This window comes from Orussus abietinus, unplaced genomic scaffold (genome assembly GCF_000612105.2).
Source record: "Orussus abietinus isolate OABI.00-Male unplaced genomic scaffold, Oabi_2.0 scaffold190, whole genome shotgun sequence".
NCBI classification, from domain to species: Eukaryota; Metazoa; Arthropoda; class Insecta; order Hymenoptera; family Orussidae; genus Orussus; species Orussus abietinus.
The window spans coordinates 135,204-161,085 of NW_019394345.1; the positions used below are offsets into that span (position 1 = coordinate 135,204).

The 25,882-nt window shown below is 41.2% G+C and overlaps 1 protein-coding gene across 1 annotated transcript; it reads left to right on the forward strand.

Annotated features, from left to right (window-relative positions):
* Positions 1-964: 964 nt before the first annotated feature.
* LOC105698992 (flocculation protein FLO11-like) lies at positions 965-24,093 on the forward strand (the record flags this gene model as incomplete). The annotated part of the gene is made up of 5 exons (XM_023431868.1): positions 965-1,036; positions 5,933-6,276; positions 10,685-10,974; positions 15,005-15,109; positions 23,895-24,093. Coding segments are annotated over exons 1-5 (1,010 nt in total), but the record flags the coding sequence as incomplete, so codon positions are not given.
* Positions 24,094-25,882: the final 1,789 nt, after the last annotated feature.

A 25,882-nucleotide genomic window follows, 5' to 3' on the forward strand; every position in this document is an offset into this window, starting at 1 on the left:
GAATATGGAGGCCTTCGAATAGGTTCTGGAACTCACGAAATTTCATTTTTCATCACAAAATTTATTTAATTATGATGGACTAGAATCAACATTCTGTGGTCCGGGCACGTTTTCGAGGTTTTACGATTCTTGGAGGCTTCGAATCCGAAAATTAAGAGTTTCAGGACCTAACTCGAACAATTTAGAATACCGTAGAAATGAAATATTCCAGAGTTAGATAGGAAAATATGGAATATACTTTCACCAAAGATTGCAAGAGCACGTCTCTCATAGCCAACGTGTGTTTTTAGAGCAACGATTTAGTTGCAGTTAAGCGTCACAGATGGCGACGTTGGTCCTAAACAGTCGTTAGAATAATGAATTCCCGGTATTTCGACAGTTTCACGTCGATCTCTTCATCATTACTTTACTGAAATGATATATGGAACGCTTCAGTTCGTATAATTCTCAACGTAGACTGTAAAAGACCAACATGAATATAAATGTCGGTAACGGGACGCGCCAGTTTACGTTACCACCTGAGTATTCAAAATGAAGTTACCACCAAAACGGGTACGATTGAATTTTAATTTATCAACGTCGATTATATTTCTCAGCACCTTTCATATCATCTTAAAAGTTTTTATCGCCTTGAGGTCGGTACTGGATTCTGAGACTATTTTCTGTCGACTCTGGAGAGGGCGTTAGGTCGTCGGTTACGAAGTGGAGGTTGAATTACCGGATTCTCGATCTTTTTTTCCAGGGATGCCCGGAAAACCGAGGTTCGGCCGGCGAGGTGGGCGGTTTGAGGGGTGGCGGGGGCGGTTCCGGGGGGTCGCAGTCGTCGCCACCGCGGGGACACCACGGGACCGGAAGTTCCCGCAACGGGGACCTGGTGGCCCACGCGGCTTCCGCCCTGAAGAGGCTTAACTTCAAGTCCGCGGGCGGAAGTCGTAGCTGTCGCACCGTTCCCAAAGTCGTGGTCATGGGGTCCAGCACGGCTTCCGAGACCACCATCAACACCAGCACTGATAGTGCCAACACGATGGTCACCACGGTGAGTGCTCAGTCCGGGTATCACTTTTCAATGTTTCATCGATATTCCGAATTGCACGATGGATACTTATCATAAGTGCCGACAAATCTTTGCTACAGCCAATCTTGGCTGTCATCATAATCAGACCATCACCCAGAACGGGCGTTACGAGAAGTTGTATGCCCAGTTCCACCAACCTCGGTTAAACCATTGATTACTTAATCGTAGGTTAAAGTTAACATCCAAGGTAATTATGGGTTAATAGCAAATGTTCCCCCACATTTATTTAGAGCGCGATTAACTAATCGTATACCCCATTCGAAGTAAGTCGAATTGTCAGTGAACGCGTTAGCGTGATTGGTTGATACTCTGATCTACTAAGAAGTGAGATAGATGTGCCTTTGTCGAGACACGAAGTTCCCCTAGCTTCGTGCAAGAAGTTATTTGACAGATACTAGGCTCAAGAAGTAAAGTTCTTTGGTTATGAAAAGCAATAAAAAAACTACGAGTTTTATTACAAACAATAATTTTAATGAAATCATTTATGAACGTTTATTAATTATTTTTAAAAAGTAATCCATATTTATCATTTTAGGCTTTTGTCATGATGAGTTTTTAAGATTCTTAAAATGTTCCTGAAAAAGTGAAGGAAAGGGAAGGGTAGTAAACACATAATATCTTTTTGTTTTTCGTTCGTGACTGGTTTAGTGGTGGGGTATAACACTAAATGAATTCCATATAATGTTGAAATTACAACCACTCTCTAATGTTTCATTTTTGACAATATCGTAAAAATTACATTGAATTAATATAGTTTAAAATAATGTGGGGTGAAATAACTGATAAACTCATATTTTTTTTATTTTGACTTAGACCACTTTCATAATTATGGGCTCATATGCCGAGATCGTATAATTTTTCTCGGATGCTTAAGAACCTAGCGAAATAAAATGTAAAAAGTAGAGAGTTAAGAGGGGTAAGATGCTTTAGATGAAATTTGAAGACCCGTGAGTAAACTTTATAAATTCGGGTCAAGCGCGGCTCGAGGGGTAACTCAGGGAATACCTAAGACGCTTTACATGCATTCAAAGAAACGTCACTGAATTCCATGAATTTCAGTAATGCACCATGTTATGTAGTATATTGAGAAATGTCAACCGCAAAGCATGTCATCCGTAATCGATATGAATATTACATTACTGGAAGACCTCGAACATTTTGTCAAACAATCAGGAAATGTGTCAACTCTACCCTGACAGGTAAACTGGCAAGTAATTGCAGGTTTTTCTGGCCTTCTAGCATTTGCTGAGCAATACGGCCTATATTTTATTATATTTCTTGAGAAACATTGTCCTATAATGTAATAATAGATACCAGCTTGGTGATTGATTTCTTCCCACCTGCGTGTATTCCACGGAAAAGGTGTTGTAATAACTGGAATTAGGATAAACGATATTATACAAATTCTTTTCTAATAACAAAAGTTTCCAGACCGACTAGTTGTGTTTTATTAAATTTACAGGGTTCGTTTGTACGAATCCGATCAGTTTTGACAGAATGCAAATATATTATGTATTTTCTAATAATTTTTAGACGATATAGGAAAATTTTACTGAGAAAAATGAAATATCACTCCTACTACAATTTTAATAACTGTAACGACAACAGCGTGTAAATGTGGAGAATGTAGTTTTCAAGAGTTGTAGTCTGCTAAAAATATACAATGTGCAATTTAAGTGAAATATGAGCTATTGTACGGAATAGTTGTAGACACATCGATTTGGCAGTAACGTCTACAACTGTAGTAACAAAGTAATTCACTTGAGTGATAATTATCATTTGTCGCAAGCACATAACATCATTCTTAATGAAAACGTTATGAAGTAAAGCATGTATTATTGTTGAGACGTTCAAAATTAATTAATAATCATCCAATGAGACTAGCACACAGTTGATAGGTGAATACAACGGTGACCCGCAATGTTTAACGACAATGAGTAAGAAATGTCAACATTAAACACGAATTGAAGAGTCGTGATGTTAATATTTTGTAAGATAAGCACTAGAGATGTGTAGACTCACAGTTTAACTAATAAATGATTCTGGGGCAATTACACATGTCCCGGTTTTCATCAGAATTTGTGCTTGCAAATTATACAGTTGCATTATTTTGAAATTATATATTATATAATTCGACACAGCTGTCAATATAAAAACGAATGTAGGCATTTAGAAAAATCTTCTTTATCGACGTCGATCAAATTCCTCAAATGCCATGAAATGCCTACGTTGCCGATGTTCGTTTTTCTATTGATAGCTGTGTCGAATTATATTGGATATTGTACCAAATGGCATACTCCACTTGTCGTTTTCGTACAATAATTATAAAGAAATCGAAGTAAAACTCCAGAAATCCTCTGGATTCGTGCTTTCTGGAGCCCCAATTGACTGCAGAGGGACCCCCTGCGCCATCTGTGATTTCCAGGTCAATTAAATTTTCACTCCGAGACCTCGTATTACCATCGTTTTAGCATAGAAGCGCATACAACACTTTTTTTGCCTTTATCCCGTTCAAATGCGAGTTTATCGACTACCAGAGTGTTCTAAATTGTCGTAAAATTGTCCTGACCCTTTCGATTCTCATATCAAAGCCCTCGATAATTGTATATTGATCGAAATATGAGAGCTCGACGCCATTTTCGTTCTGGCCTGGGCTGAGTTAAACAATTTAAAAAAAAATCAAAATTTTGAATGTGTCAGGACAATTCTTAGATGATCAGGAGTGACGTGTCAAAGTTTCGGACTGTTTGGTCTAATATCCTTAAAAAAAAGTGTTGTATTCGAATCGACTGATTTGAAGGAGGTTTCACTTCACCTTAAAGTGGAGACTGCGTACCGAGGCTGGGAGTTAATCAATTTCGGGTAGAAGTTTAATCGAGCTTGTCGCATCGAATAACAGCCACTACGTGCTTCGCCATTGTTAGAGACGGAGGACTTGAGACGGAATTGTTATACATTTTAATTAGCGATAAATCTAAACCAAATTAAAATCTAGTAAATCGGAGTCGAGGAAATAATGTGCATTCTGCTTAACGACATCATTTTCTGTATCATTGGGTCCTATCTAGAAATTAGAAATCCTTGCTCAGTTCGATGCAACGGAATGTGCGCATAACCTATGTTGTTTGATTCCGTAATCTCATGTCTATAAGAATTTATTTCAGAATTCCAAAGGTCGCTAAATCCGAAATTGAATACCGGAATTTCAGAATTCAAATCAGTGGCTGCATTTAATTTACATCTGAGAATAATTTGCCTTTTAATTTTTCCCTTTTCCTCTTTCTCTCGTATAATCATCCCTGCATATACATAGCCCTAGTAGCACAAAATATTTGTCCTATATGTTCTATGTATGTAACGAATATCGTACATTTTGTTAATATTTAGCAGACATTTGAAATATTTGCTCAACGTTTACTTTAGAATATTATCCCTATAATATTTATATAATATTACCATGTGTTTTCATAATATTTTTCTACCAGATATACAAAACATTTCGTTTCATTTTAATAGAAGTATCTTTTAAATATTATCTGCCGAATAGATTATAAACGTTTTAAAAATATTTAAAATCAAAATCACAGTCGTGCTCCCATAATGAAATAGCGGGACGAAAATATTAGAAAAATACCTCGTGTCTTTTGAAACCAAATGAAGTGTCCGATAACGGTCGTGAAGTAAAAAATGTATTATTATTACGTTCATAGGTTAGAAAATATAATTTCTATATATGTTTATAAATTATTGAAACTAAATATGTCTTTAAGATTTTCAAGAAATATTTCAAATATCTTCGAATGAAATCTACAGGAAATCTTAAAAGATCTGTCGCTTGCGATATTTAGCAAAGATTACAAAGAAATATTTAGAAATTATTCTATGCTACTAGGGAGAATTCGATAAACAGAATCCGCCCCAGTTAACATATTTCCGAAACGATACGCCGTGTCGATGCTGCCACTTGAAATTCTACAGTCTGTACTTCAACTCCAGATTTAGCGGCCCTTTAACCCTTTTAGTGCCGGAGGCCGATATATCGGCCCTCGCTGCACTGGCGAAAAGTGCCAGAGCCGATATATCGGCCCGCACCTTGTAGCGCTTTACTATTCGCTTTGCGAGAGATCTCTATCTCAAAATAATTTTATAATACGTTATAAATAGTCTAATTTCATTACGAGAGAATTAAAATAACGATACAACAACACCTATAACAACCTATAACCTACCTGTAACAACCTATAACCTATAACAATTACTTGTTTCGGATGAGATAATCCGTCCGGCGCCTCCCATGTGCCTTGGAGTTATTTTTTATGTTCCTTGTGCAATATTACTTATTTTGTTAAAAAATATATTGGAAATTTAAAGTATTTACTTTGCAATAAACGGTCTACATAAATTTATGATAAAAAGATGACTTTTCCTATGTGCAATTACGTTTTGAAACAGAGAACTCAATTTTTCTTATTTTTTTGATCACTTATACCTTTGTTATTTATGTAATTTTCAATGAATATAGAAAAATTACCGTCACCGTTTTATTCTCTATTTTGTCCTTAATACCCTGCTTTTTGAATTATGTAAATATTGCTTTTCGTTTGGTTTCTATGAGCCTTTTTCCAAATCCTAGTAAAATCGTAAAATTCGGCCGGTTATCTTCGCATAAGCACCTCTTTTTCGCCCGGCACTAAAAGGGTTAAACCACCTGTAAGAAATTGTTTTGCGAATACCAATAAGGAATCGGATTACGAATTATGCGCACCTCCTCGGAGACTGTCCATTGTGATTGACATCGGGCCAAGTTTCGCGGTAACCTCGACTCCACCGTATGACGTCGAAATAACCTGGTTTCAGGTGACCACGACGGACGGTGAGCAGCCGGACGACAGTTTGGACCTGATAGACGGATTCCCGGAAATGTCGCCACCCCCCGTGACCACCCACTCGCAGAGCGGTACCACGCAGACCCCGTCCAGAGCCAACTCCGGCTACGTAGAATCCACCCCAGCATCCGGTACGAAGGACGCCCAGCACAGCACTGCCCCCGGGGGCCAGGCCCCCAGCTCGAACCACGCCGTAGACAGTCCTGGGGCCCCGCCACCCACCCCGATGATCGGGACTCACCAAGAGTCCAGGTTCACCTTCACCAGCGGACGGACCCCGCCCCTGCCCGACCTCAAGGTCACCGATTTCTTTAGGTACGTTTTTTCGAGTTGCCGCAGCTGGACCGGAAGGAATCCTCTATCTTCATTTCCGTTTGATTTTGAACCGACTTCTAAAAAAGGAGGAGGTTGCCAATTCGACCAGGAATCAGATTCTGGAGTTCGTGGGCATTTTTTTTGCATACGAATAGATTCGTATCCAAAATCATGGATCGGAAGGAATCTTCTATCTTCATTTCCGTTTGATTTTAGATCGACTTTTAAAAAAGGAGGAGGTTGCCAATTCGACCAGGAATCCGATTCTGGAGTTCATGCGCATTTTTTTTGCATCTGAATGGATTCGCATGCAAAATTATGGACCGGAAGGTATCCTCTATTTTCATTTCCGTTTGATTTTGAACCGACTTCGAAAAAGGTGGAGGTTACCAATTCGACCAGGAATCCGATTCTGGAATTCATGCGCATGTTTTTCGCATACGAATAGATTCGTATCCAAAAATATGGATCGGAAGGAATCTTCTATTTTCATTTCCGTTTGATTTTGAACCGACATCTAAAAAAGGAGAAGGTTACCAATTCGACCAGGAATCGGATTCTGGAATTCATGCGCATTTTTTTCACAGATGAATGGATTCGCATGCAAAATTCCGCACTGTTGCAAAGTCTCGTTGTTGGTCAATATTTGACAGTTGGATACGAACTGTCAATTTCGCATGCAAAAGTTGATCGTATGAACTCCAGAATCGGGTTCCCGTACATGTTCATATTTTTTATACATACGCTCACGCATAACTTTTCACCAGATTTTGGAATGGCGATGATTTCCTTTTATTGTTGGAAAGAAGGTAGATCTTCCCGATGGTCTTATGTAAATTTTGGTACGATCTGGATACGGAGTCCGAAGGTATAGACGACGAAATGAATGTCGAATTTATAATTTTATAACAATCTTATGTACTAACCGTGTATGAATTTTATGAATGGTTTTTAACGGGGTATCTGCCAGGCGTAGTTCATCGGTCTATTTTAAAAAATCAATATACCCTGCACTATGGCACTTTAAATTTGCATAAACGCAGGTTTCTCGTAGATGCGTTACGATCTACCACGTGGGAAATATTAACACATTCGCGACCGCTGACGTGAATTCACGTCATTTTAAATTCTATTCCCGATGCCGCTGACGTGAATCACGTCCATAACGACACACGATACAAGTTTGCGGCAACCAGTTTAAGAATTTCATTATTTTCGCCGGTACTCAGTATTTGAAACTGAAAAAATTTGCCGCGAGCGAATGTGTTAACCCTTTCGTTACCTTGGACGAGGTATCTCGCGACCAAATACTGGCCGATTAACGCTTTTGACGAGATATCTCGCAACCCGATACTGGCCGATCAACGCTTTTGACGAGATATCTCGCGATCCGGTAGTAGCGGATTAACGCTTTTGACGATAATCTAGCTTTCTAGCACCAATATTTTGACATTCTGGATGATTGACGAGATATCTCGCGATCCGGTAGTAGCGGATTAACGCTTTTGACGATAATCTAGCTTTCTAGCACCAATATTTTGACATTCTGGATGAATATGTTTTATAACTAATTCAATTCGTATAGCTAAAAGGAAGAAATAAATACAGTTTTTATTAATTTAATGAAATTATTTTTATTTACTTTCTACGTGGTATAATTTGTCTAGAATGTCAAAATATTAGTGCCAGGAAGCTAGATTATCGTCAAAAGCGTTAATCCGCTACTACCGGATCTCGAGATATCTCGTCAAAAGCGTTAATCGGCCAGGATTGAGTCGCGAGATATCTCGTCCAAGGTAACGAAAAGGTTAAAGAAGAAAAAGCTTCTATGGGAAGCTTAGAGCACCAATGCGTGCTCAAAAACTCGGATGTCATCTAAATGCAGTTATCCCAGGGTGTTGGTGAACGCCATTAGTTCCGTTGTCGGGCGGCTATTTTGGTCCACCTTTAGTCCCTTTTCATACGAGCCCAAGGAGAACCTTTCAGCCCAGCTTTTCAAACTCTTCGCGCGTTAACACTCCTCGCGGGTTCTCGTGATCTCGAGCTAGCCTCTGCAGGGGGGCACTTAGGTCGAATTGCGCGAGTTTTGTTCGGTACCCAGGGAAAATGCAAGGCCTCTTCTTCGAAGTGCGCGTACGTGCCGGGGAGGAAGAACGGAGGGAGGAGGCTCGCGGAACGGCGCCGTAAGGAAGTTTTCCCGATTCGATCCGGGACACGCTTTGCCTCCCTTTGAACCAGAGACACGGTTTTCCGTCAAGTTTGCGTCTCGCTTTTATGGCCGGGAATAATTTATGGAGTTGGATCGTCCTGGTGCATCCAGTTTGAAGAAAAGCTTCATCAATATTTTCACTTTTTGCGTACGTATATATATCACGCTTTCGTGTCGCCTTAAAGTGAAGTGAAACACGTCGAGGAACTTGATCGACGGCGATAAAGAAGATTTTTCTAAAAGCCTACGTTGCCGACGTTCGTTTTTATATTGACTGCTGGGTTGAATTATATTGGGTATTGTACCAAATGGCATACTCCACCTGTCGTTTTCGTACAATAATTATAAAGAAATCGAAGTAAAACGCCAGAAATCCTCTGGATTCATGCTTTCTGGGGCCCTAATTGACTGCAGAGGGATCCCCTGCGCCATCTGTGATTTCCAGGTCAATTAAATTTTCACTCCGAGACCTCGTATTCCCATCGTTTTAGCATAGAAGCGCATACAACACTTTTTTTGCCTTTATCCCGTTCAATTGCGAGTTTATGGATTCCCAGAGTGTTCTAAATTGTAGTAAAATTGTCCTGACCCTTTCGTTTCTCATATTAGAGCCTTCGATAATTGTATATTGATTGAAATATGAGAGCTCGACGCCATTTTGGTTCTGGTATGGACAAAATTAAAATATTTTTTTAAAAAATCCATATTTTGAATGTGCCAAGATAGTTCTTAGATGATCAGGAGTGATGTGTCAAAGTTTCGGACAGTTTGGTCCAATACCCTTAAAAAAAAGTGTTGTATTCGAATCGATTGATTTGAAGGGGGTTCCACTTCACCTTAAGGCCTCTACACTTTGTGCGTGATTTGCGAATGTTGATGATGGAATGATGATGCCCTATGTACGGCCCAATGTTGACGTGGGGTCCTCTCTCATAGGAGGCCCGGAGGCGAGTCGAGCACGTGGAAGTGGCGAGGGGAGAGTAGGGTGTAACCTGGTTTTTCTACCCTTTCTAAATATTCCTGACCACGCTGCAACACCTCCGAATCCCTTGTCTATTCCCCGCGAGGTTCTGGGAGAGATTATAAAGTAATTTAATTACAGTTCTCTCCTTTGAATGAATTATTTAACACATTCGCTCGCGGCAAATTTTTTCAGTTTCAAATACTGAGTACCGGCGAAAATAATGAAATTCTGAAAGTGGTTGCCGCAAACTTGTATCGTGTATCGTTATGGACGTGATTCACGTCAGCGGCAATCAGGAATAGAACTTGAAAATACGTGAATTCACGTCAGCGGTCGCAAATGTGTTAAGTTCCGGGTACTTTTGTTCTTTCGTACGATAACTTTAGACACGACCAGGTGTTGATAGGGGAAAAGGCGTTCGTGTTTAAAAATGATTTGAATTGCGTCTAGTTGGGCAAAAAAAGAAAAATATCAATGGACGGATCTCGCGTCTTCAGGGACCTCCCCGACCTCTCTTTACCCCGGGTTAACTTCTGCAGCATTAAGCATCTGTCGCGGCAGAAGAAGCACCTTCACGCTCTGATTCCCGATCGGCGGGTCGCGGATCCCTAACGAGACCGACTCGTGGAATATTCTTCCGGGACCTCCCCAGGTTCCCGAGGGACCTCCTACGGTAATTTCCATCCCGCCCTGGAATCCTGAAAATCCTCGAGGGTGTTTTTTTTCCTTTTGAGAAAGGAGCGCAGAACGTTCCATCCAGCTCCCGAATAGGGATCTGCCGTGACTTTTGCTGATCCCTCAGAACTGTTTTTCGATTTGGGATTTTTCAACCTCCGAAGTGCCGAGCATTAATTCGACGCTCAACCTGTCTACTTTTTACCTCCGACCGATTTCATCCCCGACTGAACATCCTCGGAATGTCTTTTCTGTAATGGGCTAACCAATAACTCACGGAACAAGGAACCCTAATATTATGGTGTCCCATAAGTTCCTTCCGCACCGTGTATTCATTTCGTATCAAAGAAAAGGAAGAAACTTACGGGACACTCTTATACATCCTCGTACGTCTCTAGCATTCGAATCATCTCCAATTTTCAAAGCCATCTTGAATGCGAAATTTTGCTTCATCGCTTTACGGGCTATCGGTTCTCTTCGATCTCCGGTATAGACGTAGAACTGACTTTACACGTTTTTCTATGTTTTAATCCCGAGGGATTCGTCCGTTTATTCTTCAGCACCCCCGTCAGAGGTTCGGTTGATGCCGGTCAACCGGACGCGAACCATATCAACTCGATGCTGTCGCTGGTCGCCGCTAAGGAGAGGCAAAACGCGAGCGAGTCGTTCAACGGTATCTCCAGAATCCAGCAATCCTCAGATAAGGGAACCAGCGAGTCCAAATCCGGCCAAAAGAACAAGCCCAACATCAACGTGACCACCAATCCTTTGGACATCTCGCTCTGCGGAGGTCAGCCATCTTGCACTCCTCACGGGTCAACGGGGTCAAGAGGTCGAGGGAGGTCCACAGGTAATCGGACGCAAAACGTATATACAGTTAATCCAGAGTTGGTTCAGAACCGAGCCCGATTAATTTAACGGCCGCGCAAGAGATTTGGTTCTTCTTCTTCTTTTTTTAAGAAATAAATCCTGTGACTAATTACCGTTCAGAACTTGAAGGATAGTTCAAGTCTTTCCGTGGATCCGCAGTTTCCCCAAGTAGAAAAGCAGTATTGCTTAAACATTGGGTTTCCTATATATAAATATTGGTCGTGTAACAAATTCAAATATTTACCGAGTACAATTTGTGAACATTTTGAAAGATTATACCAATATGCGTATTTGAATGTTGAACAGTTTTAAGAAAACAATGTCTAAAAAGTATTGAAAAGATGTATGTATTCCACGTCCGAAAACAAATTTCTATCGCCTGTACTTATTTCAATATTAGATGAATATTTCATGCGTATATTTATAAATATTGAAACGTGTTTAAATAAAAATATACAACCAACATTGTTTCTACGGATCAGTGCTATGTTGGTATTTCCATGTCGAATTCGTAAATCGTCAATATTTCATTGCGATCGTCGGAGTGACATTGATAAAAGAATATGGAATAAATGTTTGCTAATATATAAGTATAGTATCACATTGCTAATATAGAGTTCACGTGGAAATAGCAGCTTAGAAGCAATACGGTTTTTCCGTAGTTAATGCAATATTGGCCTTAAAATATAAAATTTGCTATAAATTCAATACTGAAAAACATATATCTTATATATAACTGGGAATAACAACATTGAAACAATATATGTAAACAAGGACTGCGACTTACGATGTCGAACGAATGTTTAATTTACATTTGATTTTCAATATTTAAACTAGAAATGAATTTTAACCTTTGCAAAATTATTGGCTATATATTGGCCAACGTCCACGTAATGGACCAATATTTCGCCATATTTTGGCCAAGGAAGTGTTTCATTTTCAATATTTAAATGACTTTTGATTTTCAATATTTAAAATAGAAATGAATTTCAACATTTGCAAAATTATTGGCTGTATATTGGCCAACGTCCACGTAATGGACCAATATTTCGCCATATTTTGGCGAAGGAAGTGTTTCATTTTCAATACTTAAATGACATTTAATTTTCAATATTTAAAATAGAAATTAATTTCAACATTTGCAAAATGATTGGCTGTATATTGGCTAACGTCCACGTAATGGACCAATATTTTGCTATATTTTGGCCAAGGAAGTGTTCTGCTTGGGTTAATGCGGTATTTCCCTACAATTGCACTATCCAAGAAGTTCCGGTGGTAAATTAGTCGACTGTTTAAACGGTTAAATGTTTTATCCGGATTTTCTCCAACTTTGCGAGGGTTGGTCGCAGTTTCAAATTAGCCGGTCCATGGGAAATGGGACGCGACTCGTCCCGTCCATGGGGAACTTGTTCCCCTTCAATTTCGGCAACTCTACCTGCCCTTGCACGGGGTGAGGGGTGGCGAAACGTTCTCCAGTCCTCGGGGACGACTCTCTAGCAGTAGAGTCACGACGCCAAGTACTCCTCGACAGTTCGAGGCCGGCGCGTTTGCGCGAAGCTCGGAACGCTTCGTCAGTCAATTATCTCCAGGGACATTCTCCTTGTAAAATGATACAAAAAGATTTTCTCTCTGCCCTTGCGGTTCACCGTCGCATCCAACGGACAACATTTGCAAATTGCATCCAACATTTGCAAAATTATTGGCTGTATATTGGCTAACGTCCACGTAATGGACCAATATTTCGCTATATTTTGGCCAAGGAAGTGTTCTACTTGGGTCAATGCGGTATTTTCTTACAATTGCACGATCCAAGATGTTCCGGGTGGTAAATTAGTCGACTGTTTAAACGGTTAAATGTTTTATCCGGATTTTCTCCAACTTTGCGAGGGTTGGTCGCAGTTTCAAATTAGCCGGTCCATGGGAAATGGGACGCGACTCGTCCCGTCCACGGCAACTCTACCCGCCCTTGCACGAGGTGGGGGGTGGCGAAACGTTCTCCAGTCCTCGGGGACGACTCTCTAGCAGTAGAGTCACGACGCCAAGTACTTCTTGGCAGTTCGAGGCCGGCGCGTTTGCGCGAAGCTCGGAACGCTTCGTCAGTCAATTATATCCAGGGACTTTCTCCTTGTAAAATGATACAAAAAGATTTTCTCTCTGCCTTTGTGGTTAACCGTCGCATCCAACGGAGAAATACTTCCAAGCAGCTTCGAGTAGTAGAGTTGGGATCACGTGTTTTCGTTACCTCGAACCTGTAACGCTTCGTGCTTCGTATCGCAACTTCACAAACGAGTTCCAAACTTTTGGCTCAAGGTCCCTCGAGCGGTCGAATTTTGGAACGCTTCCAAAATTAATTGCCGAGCTCCATATTTGATATGTATGTCTTTCTGCCCGCTCAGAAACTCCGTGCATTCGGTAGAACGTACTTAGGCACCGGAGCGAAATCCTTCATCAGCCTCGGTAAAAATAATGTTTCAAGTGCCCTCGCGTTCTCGGTGAAGATCGACCACCAGAACGCTCTTCATTTCGAACCTTCGCGAATTTGCTTGAAGCAGTTCACTGCGGGTTATTCATAATATCTATGGAAAGCTTCCACTGCTTCACCGTGCTTTTTCAAGTTTGAATAAATAATTTACAATATTTGTTAGAATTGCCCCATGTTACACTTGACCTCGATCTCTTCTACATTGAATTCAATAATTTTGCAGCAAGTAGAGACTGTAAGGGTAGAAGGTTGAGCACAACAAACACGCGTATTGCAGAAAATGGTGGCTGAATTTTTCCTGATCGGGAAACGGGACGCTTTCGAAGCTGTTTTCGCGTTATTATTTGTGATTATTAGGGGAGAAATTATAATTAACGCGAAGCGTTCCGAATTTCCTAAAAAATAGAGGGACGAGCTCTGGGAAACAAAGGGCGACATGGAACGAGTCGTCAGGGGGTTTACGTCCTGATCTTTCTGAATTTTCTGTAAATATTAACAGCAACCCCTGCACGCCCTGCTGTAGAGACCCCTCGCTCCTTACACCCCCGTTAGATCGAATTAATAACTTTTATAATTGCCGATTGATTATAGACGTGTCGAGTTCCGGACACGTTTTGACGAGACCTTTGTAAAGATACGATGAAATGTTTGCGAAAACTAGTAGATCCCTAATTTCGAGTCAACGCCCGTTCCGAGCGATTTCCCTCCCGTATCGTCACCCCCCTCCAGCCCCATTTTTAATTTCGCACTTCTTTTTAATAGCTCGCATTTGTGGCCAAGATGAGCGTTAATGAAAAGGAAAAAGGAAGATCGGTGAATGTATGGCAAAAAGTGGGATTTCATAAGTTCCTAGGGTTTTCAGCGCCCCAGGGGGGATGACTGACCCTGAAGGACGGTATTTCATTCCAAGTCGAAATGATTTCGTCTTAAAGTATAATCGGGCACTCAGGGAAATGACAATAGATATTCTTTGGTCGAGTTATTTACGCGAGAGACGCGCTGAAAATCCTGGGGACTTTTACGACCCATTTCTTACCGCGATGTGGACAAGAGATATGGTGGAGAGAGATCAGGCCGCGCTTGGTATTCTTTGTTAACATATTGCATTACCGGTTTTCAGTAAACAAAGGAAACGCGCGCGAATAAGATCCGCAAGACGCCGGGTGCCAAGCGTCACGGAGAAAGAGAAAGAGAGAGGGAGAAGGACTGGAGAGAAAAAAGTAATACCTCAAGGAAAATCGGTTCTCTTCCACCTCGGTGGAAGAGAATCGTTTTCCCGGTATCAAGAGAGAGGAGAACGGGGAGAAGTCGAGGGAGCGGCAGCGAGGTGACGGTACCTGGTTCGCGAATAGCCAGGGTTCCACTTCCGACTCCTTCGGTGTTGCGCGTGGAACCAAAGTCGAACCGCTCCGTTCTCCGGGACGGGCGCGCGTTACCTCGTTAGCCCCGCGACTCTCCTCGCTCGCAAGAGCGTGGTGGAAGGCACAGCGGCACGTTAAAGGAATTGAATTGATGTTCTTTCTTTCAGAATGCCATCCGCTCGTTTCACCCATTCATTCGTGGGTCAGGCTCTTTTTCCCGTTTTGCGCACTAGGTACAGTCCGCCCGGCCACGGAACGATCTCCTGGGCCTAGTCCGGTCTAAAAGTCCCTAGAACTTCCGGCGAGCTTTCCGTGGCGGGGGGGTATAAATTGATGCGGTGGAGTTGTGGGCTTTTAACTGTCTGTTGTCCTTTTTGCGCTGCCTCGCGTCTCACGAACACGTTTCTCTGCCACGGGTCGAAAAACTCGACCGCCACCGCCGACGCCTCTCCCAGGACACCTCCCGCCTTCTTTTCTGACTTTCCTCTCTTTCTGGCAGCCTCTACTCCTCGCTTCCGGCCACCGGGGGACTTCCGGTGCCCCTGCGACCCTGCGCCCCGCCATTAGGGGCGCAAACCGCGTTCACGTCAAACGCTATCGAGCTTTCGGCCTCTCCTTTGAACTCGCCTCGTGACAAATGTCCCACCGTCCGGTGGCTCGTCTCTTGCTCCGGGAAGCGCTAACGTCAATTATGCGGCGAGAAAGCCTCGCGATACCTCCGAGTGCATTGAAATGCCCGGCATTTTCTCCAAGTATCCTCGAAACGGCGGGAAATTCCCGGAAATTCGGGGAAATTGCCCGGGCGAACGCGAACCACCTCTGCCTCGGGGACTGCCAAGGACTCGCGACTCTCGGAGAGTAATAACGTTATTTCAAAATGCTTCCAAAGTGGACTCGAGTCACGAGGCACTTTCCTGGATGCTAAATTCCGGCCTTCCCAAGATTTTCTGACAAGGGAGAGCCTAAAGCCATCCGTGCACCCTTGCGACTTCGAAGTAGCGTACACGATATGAATTCTTGATTTTCAAACACGCTTTCTTCACCATTACGATTTTAAGGCGAAGTGAAACCACTTTCAAGTCAGTCGACTCGAATAAAACATTTTTCTTAAGGTGAAGTGAAACCCCCTTCAAATCAGCCGATTCGAATACAACACTTTTCTTCAAGGGAATCAGACCAAACTGTCCGAAACTTTGACACATCACTCCTGATCATCTAAGAATTGTCCTGACACATTCAAAATTTGGATTTTTTAAACTCAGCTCAGACCAGACTCAACATAGCGTCGAGCTCTCATATTTCGATCAATATACAATTATTGAAGGCTCTGATAAGAGAAACGAAAGGGTCAGGACAATTTTACGACAATTTAGAACACTCTGGTAATCGATAAACTCGCGTTTGAACGGGATAAAGGCAAAAAGAGTGTTGTATGCGCTTCTTTGCTAAAACGATGGGAATACGAGGTTTCGGAGTGAAAATTTAATTGACCTGGAAATTACAGATGACGCAGGGGGTCCCTCTGCAGTTAATTAGGGCCTCAGAAAGCATGAATCCAGAGGATTTCTGGAAGTTTACTTCGATTTCTTTATAATTATTGTACGAAAACGACAGGTGGAGTATGCCATTTGGTACAATATTCAATACAATTCGATCCAGCTGTCACTATAAAAACGAACGTCGGCAACGTAGGCATTTAGAAAAATCTTCTTCATCGACGTCGATCAAGTTCCTCGACGTGTTTCACTTCACCTTAAGATCTCAAGACTGGAAGGAATTTTTTAAAAAGTTACTTAATTTGTATTTCACGTTTGTATAGCACATTATCCGTGCCATACCGACGCTTCTTCGATGTTCAGCTTTTTCTTTCATTCCAAAAATATAAGAAACGTGGGGCATGGAGGATTAAAAAAAAAGAACAGAAATCGAAAAACGGAAAAATACTTTTGAGACGAATCGGACGAAGGATTTCGAGGGGCTCTCGAGCGAGTTCTCGCACTCGTTCGAGTTTGCAGGGACGACCAACGACACTCGCAAAAGCGAGAGATTTCGATCGGTCGTGAACTCTCGAGGTCGGAAGATGCACTTCGAAGGTAGGAGCTCCTTTGAGCTCGCACTCGATCGCCGGTGCTCTTGATCTCGTTACCGCCCTAAAGTCGAGGACTTTCTTCCTGGAATATTTCTTTGCTAACACGCGGAATAATTCTCAGACGGTCATTGAGACAGAATTCGTTACCGGCCTTTCAGAAACCTTGTTCCCGAGGCAAATGAATCTCGTGCTTTCATCCGCGTTTAAGGTGAAGTGAAACACGTCGAGGAACTTGATCGACGTCGATAAAGAAGACTTTTCTAAATGCCTACGTTGCCGATGTTCGTTTTTATGTTGACGGCTGTATCGAATTATATTGGATATTGTACCAAATGGCATAGTCCACCTGTCGGTTTCGTACAATAAATATCAAGAAATCGAAGTAAAACTCCAGAAATCCTCTGGATTCATGCTTTCAAGGGCCCTAATTGACTGCAGAGGGACCCCTGCGCCATCTGTGATTTCCAGGTCAATTAAATTTTCACTCCGAGATCTCGTATTACCATCGTTTTAGCATAGGAGCGCATAAAACACTTTCCTTGCCTTTACCCCGTGCAAATGCGAGTTTATCGATTACCAGAGGGTTCTAAATTGTTGTAAAATTGTCCTGACCCTATCGTTTCACATATCAGAGCCTTCGATAATTCTATATTGATCGAAATATGAGAGCTTGACGCCATTTTGATTCTGGTCTGGGCTAAGTTAAAAAATTTTTTCCAAAAATCCAAATTTTGAATATGTCAGGACAATTCTTAGATGATCAGGAGTGATGTGCCAATGTTTCGGACAGTTTGGTCTGAGACCCTTAAAAAAAAAGTGTTGTATTAGAATCGACTGATTTAAAGGGGGTTTCACTTCACCTTAAATATTCCAGTCCAGAGACTTCATGACACCGTGCATCTTGAAAATATGTTCTCGTTCTATGATCCGATTGTTTCGAGTGCTTTCAGTCGACGTAATAAATAATTAAGGCGGATTAAATGACCCTGGCCGGAGGCTCCCTCGATTTTGATTACCCGCTTTTGAGGCTTTTGACGTGAAATCGGTGCTATTTGATCGGGCTTTCATTCGAAATAGGGGAGAGAGTATCACTAAGGTTTTTCTTCTTTCTGGTTAATTTCAACTAGTCGCGGGTGTTCTCTATCCAATAGCCGGCATAGATTTATTTTTCGAAAAGTTGTCGCTTACGTAGAGTAGTAGTTTTGCCATTAGTGCCTGGGGGCTTTTGGCGTGAATTTCGTGAGATTTGGTATGAGAATCTGCTTTGAAGATGAAATACCTCGGACGGAACGAGGAATACTAAATAAAGAAATTCAACCGAGAGCCACCTGAAATGAGGAGAAAAGAACTCGGAAAAGGAACGTTTCATTGAGGCTCTCTGATCGCATTTATCGTGCAAAGAAAATTCTCTTTCTTCCGCAATCGACCAAGTTTGCCAGTTGACTATCCGCTATTATTTATCACTGTCTGCGTCGTCTCTTATCCCGCATTATTTCTCCTCTCCTTCTTCTGTTGTGTGCTGAGGTGTCAGTGTTCACGTTTCTAGCACGAGAGGGGCACAACAATTGAAATACTGACAAATGTTTCCCGTTTCGTCGAAATCACGACACAGTTTCATTCAGTAATATCTCTGTACCTGCAACCGCGCACTTGAAGCCGTATGACGTTTCCTTCATAGCTTACTTGCAATTTTCCTTTGTGTTGGCCTTCGATTCAAGTGTCCTTAAGGTGATATGAAAGAGTGAGCCTATATATATATATACATATATGAGAAGTCACATCGTTAGGGAAAGTATTCCCCGAATTGGAGGTACCGATTCGTTCCAAATTCGGTAAATTTGGGAATATGGAGGCCCTGAAGTTGTATTCTTCAGTAAAGTAGTATTTTTGTAAGTATTTTTCATAAAAACTTGATTTACTTATCATCGACTAGAGCCAACATGGCGTGGCCCGGGCACGTTTTCGATGTTTTACGCTTCTTCGAGGCTTAGAACCGAAAATGAAGAGTTTCAGAATTTGGCTCGAACAATTTCGAATGCCGTAGAAATGGAATATTACAGAGTCAGAAGGGAAAATATGGAAAATACTTTCACCAACGATTGCAAGATAATGCTGGCTTGTCCCGTGGTTAAGGTGAAGTGAAACCACCTTCAACGAAGTCGATTCGAATACAACACTTTTTTTTAAGGGTATTTGACCAAACTATCCGAAACTTTGACACATGACTCGTGATCATCTAAGAATTGTCCTGACAGATTCAAAATTTGGATTTTTGGAAACAATTTTTTAACTTAGCCCAGACCAGAACATTTGAACATTTGAACGGGATAAAGGCAAAAAAAAGTGTTTTATCGCTTATATGCTAAAAAGATGGGAATACGAGAACTCGGAGTGAAAATTTAATTAACATGGAAATCACAGATGAAGCAGGGGGTCCCTCTGCAGCGAATTAGGGCCCCAGAAATCATGAATCCAGAGGATTTCTGGAGTTTTACGTCGATTTCTTTATAATTATTGTACGAAAACGACAAGTGGAGTATGCCATTTAGTGCAATACCCAATATAATTCGACACAGCTGTCAATAGAAAAACGAACGTCGGCAACGTAGGCATTAAGAAACATCTTCTTTACCGGCGTCGATCAAGTTCCTCGACGTGTTTCGCTTCACCTTAACACGTGTTTGTGTTCAAAAATTTAGTTGCCGCTAAACGTCACAGATGGCGACGCCGGTCCTAGACACTCGTTAGAATTGCGAATTCACGGGATTTGGACAGTTTTACATCGATCTCTTCATCATTATTTTACTAAAATGGCATGTGAAACACGCTTCATTTCGGATTATTCTCGACGTAGAGTGTAACAGAATTCAACATAAATATAAATGTCGGTAACGGGATGCGCCAGCTTACATTGCTACTTGAGTATTCAAAATTGGGTTACCACCAAAAAGGGTATAGATGAATTTTAATTCATCGACGTCGATTGAATTTCTCAGCGGCTTTCGTGTCGTCTTAATTTCCTGTTTGGCAAACGGAATAAAAATAGAACGAATCGTGATACTTCGTGCAACGATTTTATTTTGGACGGCATGTTGTCGCAAGTTCAAATTGGCAATGATTCGTTGACGCAAAGTGCTCCGTTGACAGGTATCGTCACCCGAAACCGCGGCCCATGTCGCAAGGTTATGCCCTGTTCTAGCGTTACCAAGTTTATGGTTGTCGTAACGTTACATATGGCGATGTAGCGATTTACCGTGTCCCGCAAAACCATTCATTACCATACAGAACCGTGCAATAACTGAGCGCGGGGTTCGCCCGGTGTCAGGAATCGGCCGAAAGCTTCGCTTCTACCTATTCGCGGCTTTAAAAGCTTTTGGCAAGAATACGGTTTCTCCTCGGTACTGGTACACTTGCAACGATGTACCATACGGCTCATCATTAGAAGGACAAAGTACCATCCGATGAAATGGATAGTTCCCTCTCGTGTTAAAACCTCTCGCCTGGCTACACGGACATGCTTCTTTTTTGCTTTTAGTTCTTCTTTCCTTCTTTTAGCGAATTAGCATTTCACCTTGCACCGGGTCGCTGCCATTTCGACAAGACTGGCGAATGATATTACAAAGTTGAATAATACACTCGCCAGCTTGATGTCACTTAACATTTCGGTAGCTAATTTTGCCTTATAGGTGTCTCACTGCAGTTTAACAGAAACTCTAAAGTTTAAAATGTTCAATCTTGAATTGACGTACGTGTGAGTAGAAATAATCGACAAGAGTAGCGAATGACATTAAAAAGTTAAAAAATATGCTCGCCAGCTTGATGTCACTTAACATTTCGGTAGCTAATTTTGCCTTATAGGAGTGTTAATTCACTTTAACAGAAACTAAAGTTTAAGATGTCCAATTTTGAATTGACGTACGTGTGAGTTGAAATAATCGACAAGAGTAGCGAATGACATTAAAAAGTTAAAAAATACGCTCGCCAGCTTGATGTCACTTGACATTTCGGTAGTTAATTTTGCCTTATAGGAGTGTTAATTCACTTTAACAGAAACTCTAAAGTTTAAGATGTTCAATCTTGAATTGACGTACGTATGAGTTGAAATAATCGACAAGAGTAGCGAATGACATTAAAAAGTTAAAAAATATGCTCGCCAGCTTGATGTCACTTAACATTTCGGTAGCTAATTTTGCTTTATAGGAGTGTTAATTCACTTCAACAGAAACTCTAAAGTGTCAGATGTTCAATCTTGCATTGACGTACGTGTGAGTAGAAATAATCGACAAGAGTAGCGTATGACATTAAAAAATTAAAAAATCTGCTCGCCAGCTTGATGTCACTTAACATTTCGGTAGCTAATTTTGCCTTATAGGAGTGTTAATTCAGTTTAACAGAAACTCTATAGTTTAAGATGTCCAATCTTGAATTGACGCACGTGTGAGTAGAAATTAAAGGTCAATGTTATGTAAATGTAGGATATTTGGAGCTTTATTGAAAGTTGTGGGGAAAATATTAATTACGGAAGGAAATTCTCTACGAATTTTTGTTTATTGAATAACACAAGAAAAAGTTATGCTGAATATCGGCGGGATAAGTTACGGTTAATAGTTAATTTTAAAATGTGGGACGTTCCTGACGATGAACTAGGTATTCAGTGTTTCGTTGTTATTGTCTTCAGTTTAATATTTCCTGAGACAAATTTTAATAAAGCGACAAAGGACCTGTTTATAATACATTTCCTTACCTTTAGTTCCTGTTTGTAGAACATTCGCGTTGACAAAGCTCAGCAGGGAAGTCTTGAGGGTAATTTTAATATTTCTTTCCAAAGGCTCTACATTTAATCCTACGTTCTCGAGATCAAAAGGACTTAAGATAAGAGTGAGAATTATTCCACTTTTTACGGAGAGAGTTTTCAGTAATTGTTATTTAGAAAATCCGGAGGAACCTCCTACAAAGTTAGGTTCTGCAGAATATACTTGCATTTTGGTAGAATTATTCCAGTTGCATATTAATCAAAAGAAATAGTGGAAAATTGGAATAAATATTGTGTTAAGTGTGACAAGAACTAAACAGGACAGCGACGACTAAACGATGTTTAAAAGATGCCGAATTTCCTGAAAAGTCATTCTTTGGTTATGCCATACAGTCGACAAAAAGATGACGCCTCATCTTTTACTTAAGATTATGAAAATTACTATTAAGTTTATATTAGAGGCATATTTCACCAAATTTTGAAGTAACCATAAATATATGTTTGTTTTTTTTTGGTAAATATATTTGAAAGGGCAGCGAATATTTCAGTACCAAGTACTATATTTTTAGATAATTCGATTTCCTCTGCTATGAACCCTTGCAATCGTAACCAATGACTTTGTAACTATTACTAAAATTATAACAGTAATCTAAAATTGCCAACTGCAGCGGTATGTTATTTGAACATCACAAACCTCTGTGAATGCTCCACTAGCAAGATAAAAACTATATAAATTTGAATTATTAAACGAAATGACATAGAAAATGATAGCGCACCTTTCGAAATTAAGTTTATCTTTGTATAAAAAGGTAAAGCTATAATTTTTAAATTATATTTATATGTAAAATTGTATCTGAATGAAATGGTACTGATACTGCCTCCTTCCACTTACTTTTTAACATCTTAAAAATAGTTTTTCACCTCTTCTATTAGGCATCCATACAAAGACATCTTTTAGTTTGCTATATTTAGTAAAATATTTATAAATAGTAAAATATATTTAGTAAAATATGTCTATTCGTCGTGTCGAAAAGATGACTCGAAAAAGATAGCCTTTCGTTATCATTACGGTAGATGTGCCGTCTGGGAATATTTCCTTTGATGATGCACTATACTTCACGGTAACCCTTACGAATGCATTTACTTACGAAATAAAAGCGTAAAAACAGATTTCGTAATATCTTCATTCATTCTAAGTAACAAGCGAAACCATAACCTAATCGCGGCACGTCGAATAGTGGTATTGTAATTATCGCCAGGCAAAAGGAAATAGTTATTCTGCCAATCAAAATCCTTGAAAGGCTGTCAGCCTTCTATTGCTCTATTCGTAGGGGGAAACAAAAATTTCCATTGAAACGCAAGTATATTCCATACTACCACGGGTCTCTTTTTTTTTGTCGAAGATATATTTGTTCACGCAAGGAAATCAAAGTTCAATCGACCCCCACGACTCAAAATGGCAGCGAGTCCACTCTGCGGTGTTTTCCGAAGCCCTGCCTCTTCCGCATGTGCCTACCATAGAGTTTATAGAAATGAAGGAGACCTAAAAAGGAAGGGGGGTGTTCGGAGGAGATTAGACGGAGAGATTTCTTACCTCTCTAAATACTGACGGAAATTCTTACTGCACAAGTGTAGGCCGTGCCGTGCCATTTTTTTGTGAAATGAGGAAATTTCCTGTGGGAAAAAAAAAGTTTCTTACCATTCGCCCTATTGCTCAGGTTTTTGGTATCGAGGCTCCTATGCGCGCGCAGCATATTTTCGGGGTTGTTTAGAGAGAGGATTCTTTCCTCTATCTTACCTTCTCCGGACACTTGAAGACATATGCTGTAGTAATGTCTCCTCTCTAATTTCTACGAGCTCTATGGTGCTTACCCTCCGCGAGGGGCCCCGGATTCCCTCCAGAGGCCTTCAGGGGGCTTTCTGGGCGTTTTTGGGGGACTTTTTGGGGGCTTTCTGGGGGTTTTCTGAAGGTTTTCTGGGGGTCTTCTAGGGGCCTTCTGGGGACTTTCGGGGGGCTTTCTGCGAGCCTTTCGGGGGGCTTCCGAGGGTCTTTCGGTGGCCTTTCGGGGGCCTTCTGGAGGCCTTCAGGGGGCTTTTTGGGGGCTTTTTGGGGGCTTTCTGCGGGCCTTCCGGAGGCCTTCTGAGGGCTTTCCGGCGACCCGGTGACCCCTGGAACCTCGAGAAAGGGACTGATCTTCCTTTTTGTGCTACCAAGGCGGGGGTGCAGCAGGCACCAAGAGGTCGGCCCAGGCCACGATCGTGGTGCAGCAGCCTTCCCTGTCCCTGGACGCCCCGGCGGCCACCATCCTCCTGCGCCCCGACGCCGACAACAGACGTCGCGAGGACAACATGCGACAGCTCCTGGACGTGACCAACACCCTCACCCTCCAGGACATCCACGACTTCGAGATGAGGTAGGTCCGCGTTTCTTTCCTTTTCAGTTTCGTCACCTTTTCGCACCCCAGGGGGTGCGCAGCCGTCTATCGGCCAGGTCACATCCCTGGCGATGCACGAAGCTATCGAATATTTTTATGCACCTGGGGAGGCGGGCTGAGAAAGCTGTAGGTATTGTTTCAGAAAAGGTTGGGGGCGAAACCCATTTAATCCATTCGGTGCGAAAGGCGGCGAAGGTGAAATGATTTAATTGCTTACGTTAATATAGGTAGGGGAGACCGCGGCTAATTATTTAATTTTCGGCTTAATAATTTATTACGAGTTTCCTGTTCTACTTGGAAACTTGGGATTATCATCGTCGATCGAGTAAACCCTCGGGCACATTTTGTAATGTTGATATTTTTATGTCAATCAGTTAATACACTTAAATTTGAATTATTTTTGTCCTCTGTAAAGTGTACTTGCTCCACGAGGAGACAAATTGCTACCTGTAAAAAATTCTGCTGAAAACGTATGTAAATCCAACAGAAAACAAGAAAGGAGAAGATAACAACAAAAAGTAGTGAAATATACCCTGTTAAAGAAATTCATAAAATTCATACATTTTTGGTACGTAAGGTTGCAGTAATATTATAAATGTGTCTTAATAGAGAATTAGTATACATTTATTATAAAATTCTAAGCAAATTTAGAATTTTATAACACCGCGTTGTAATCTTGTGGAATTGCAAAGAAAAATTATAAATTTAATATTCGAAAGTCATGTAGTTCGCATTGTTTGCAAATTTTTCAAATGAGTTTTTAATTTTAATATTCGTTTTACGATTTTACGTAAGTTTATTTTTAAAGAAATTTAATCGAAAGATAACAACTAACGGTGGTACTGGCGGAGAAGCATTGTAGCGACAATTCTTGAGTCCGAGAAATATTTAAATAATATTTAAAAAAATTCTTACAATAAAGTGGAGGCGCTGCACATAGCGAAAGCTTTCCTAAACTTGCTGCAGCATCCTTGTAACAAATAGCCCTAGTCTCCCCTATTTGATTTTTAAGATGCAGCAAATATGTTCAATTTGATGCGTCGAAATGTTAGAATCGGATACTACTTCTTTGTATAATAATTAGTCGCGAGATTAAATGCGCGCCAGTTCGATCAAGTCCGTAATCGCGGAATCCCTGGATCTAGGATCAACATTTTGCTAATTGACGGCAATTACCCTGTTTGTTCCGCATTCGTGGGGTAATTTAGCTCTCGTACGGCTCCGGGTGCATATGCGTGGACAGTTCGATATGCTCGGACGTGTAAGTACAACGAAGCTGGCTCGAATGCTCAGAGTATGGGTTCTAAGAGCGTGTACGCCGGAATTAGAAACCCTTCCGCGATTATCTGTAAAACACCTACGGATGGAGAAAGTCAATACTCTATTTTCGTTCCACTCCGTGAAACTGAACACTGATTTCTGAGGTTGATCAAGTAAACATCGTCCTTCGGGAAGAAAAGAATAAGGAATGAAGATTGGCGTTGAATTCGGTTCCTGAGATAAGGGCTGCACCCTGATAAGTGCTGTCGGCTGCTCTTAAAGTGCTGAGTTTACGGAATGTGAACATGCACCTCGGAATTTGCGGCCGTTTCGTGATTTTCCGTAAACTATGTAAGGTTGGACAATTATTTAATGGGGATGCCGATGAAATTGATACCAGTTCGAGAGAATGAAGATTAATGTTAAATTGGTTTCTTGAGTCGGGGTTGCACTTAGTCTGTCGATCACCACCACTAATGTGTGGTTTATTATTTAACTCGATAGCTGC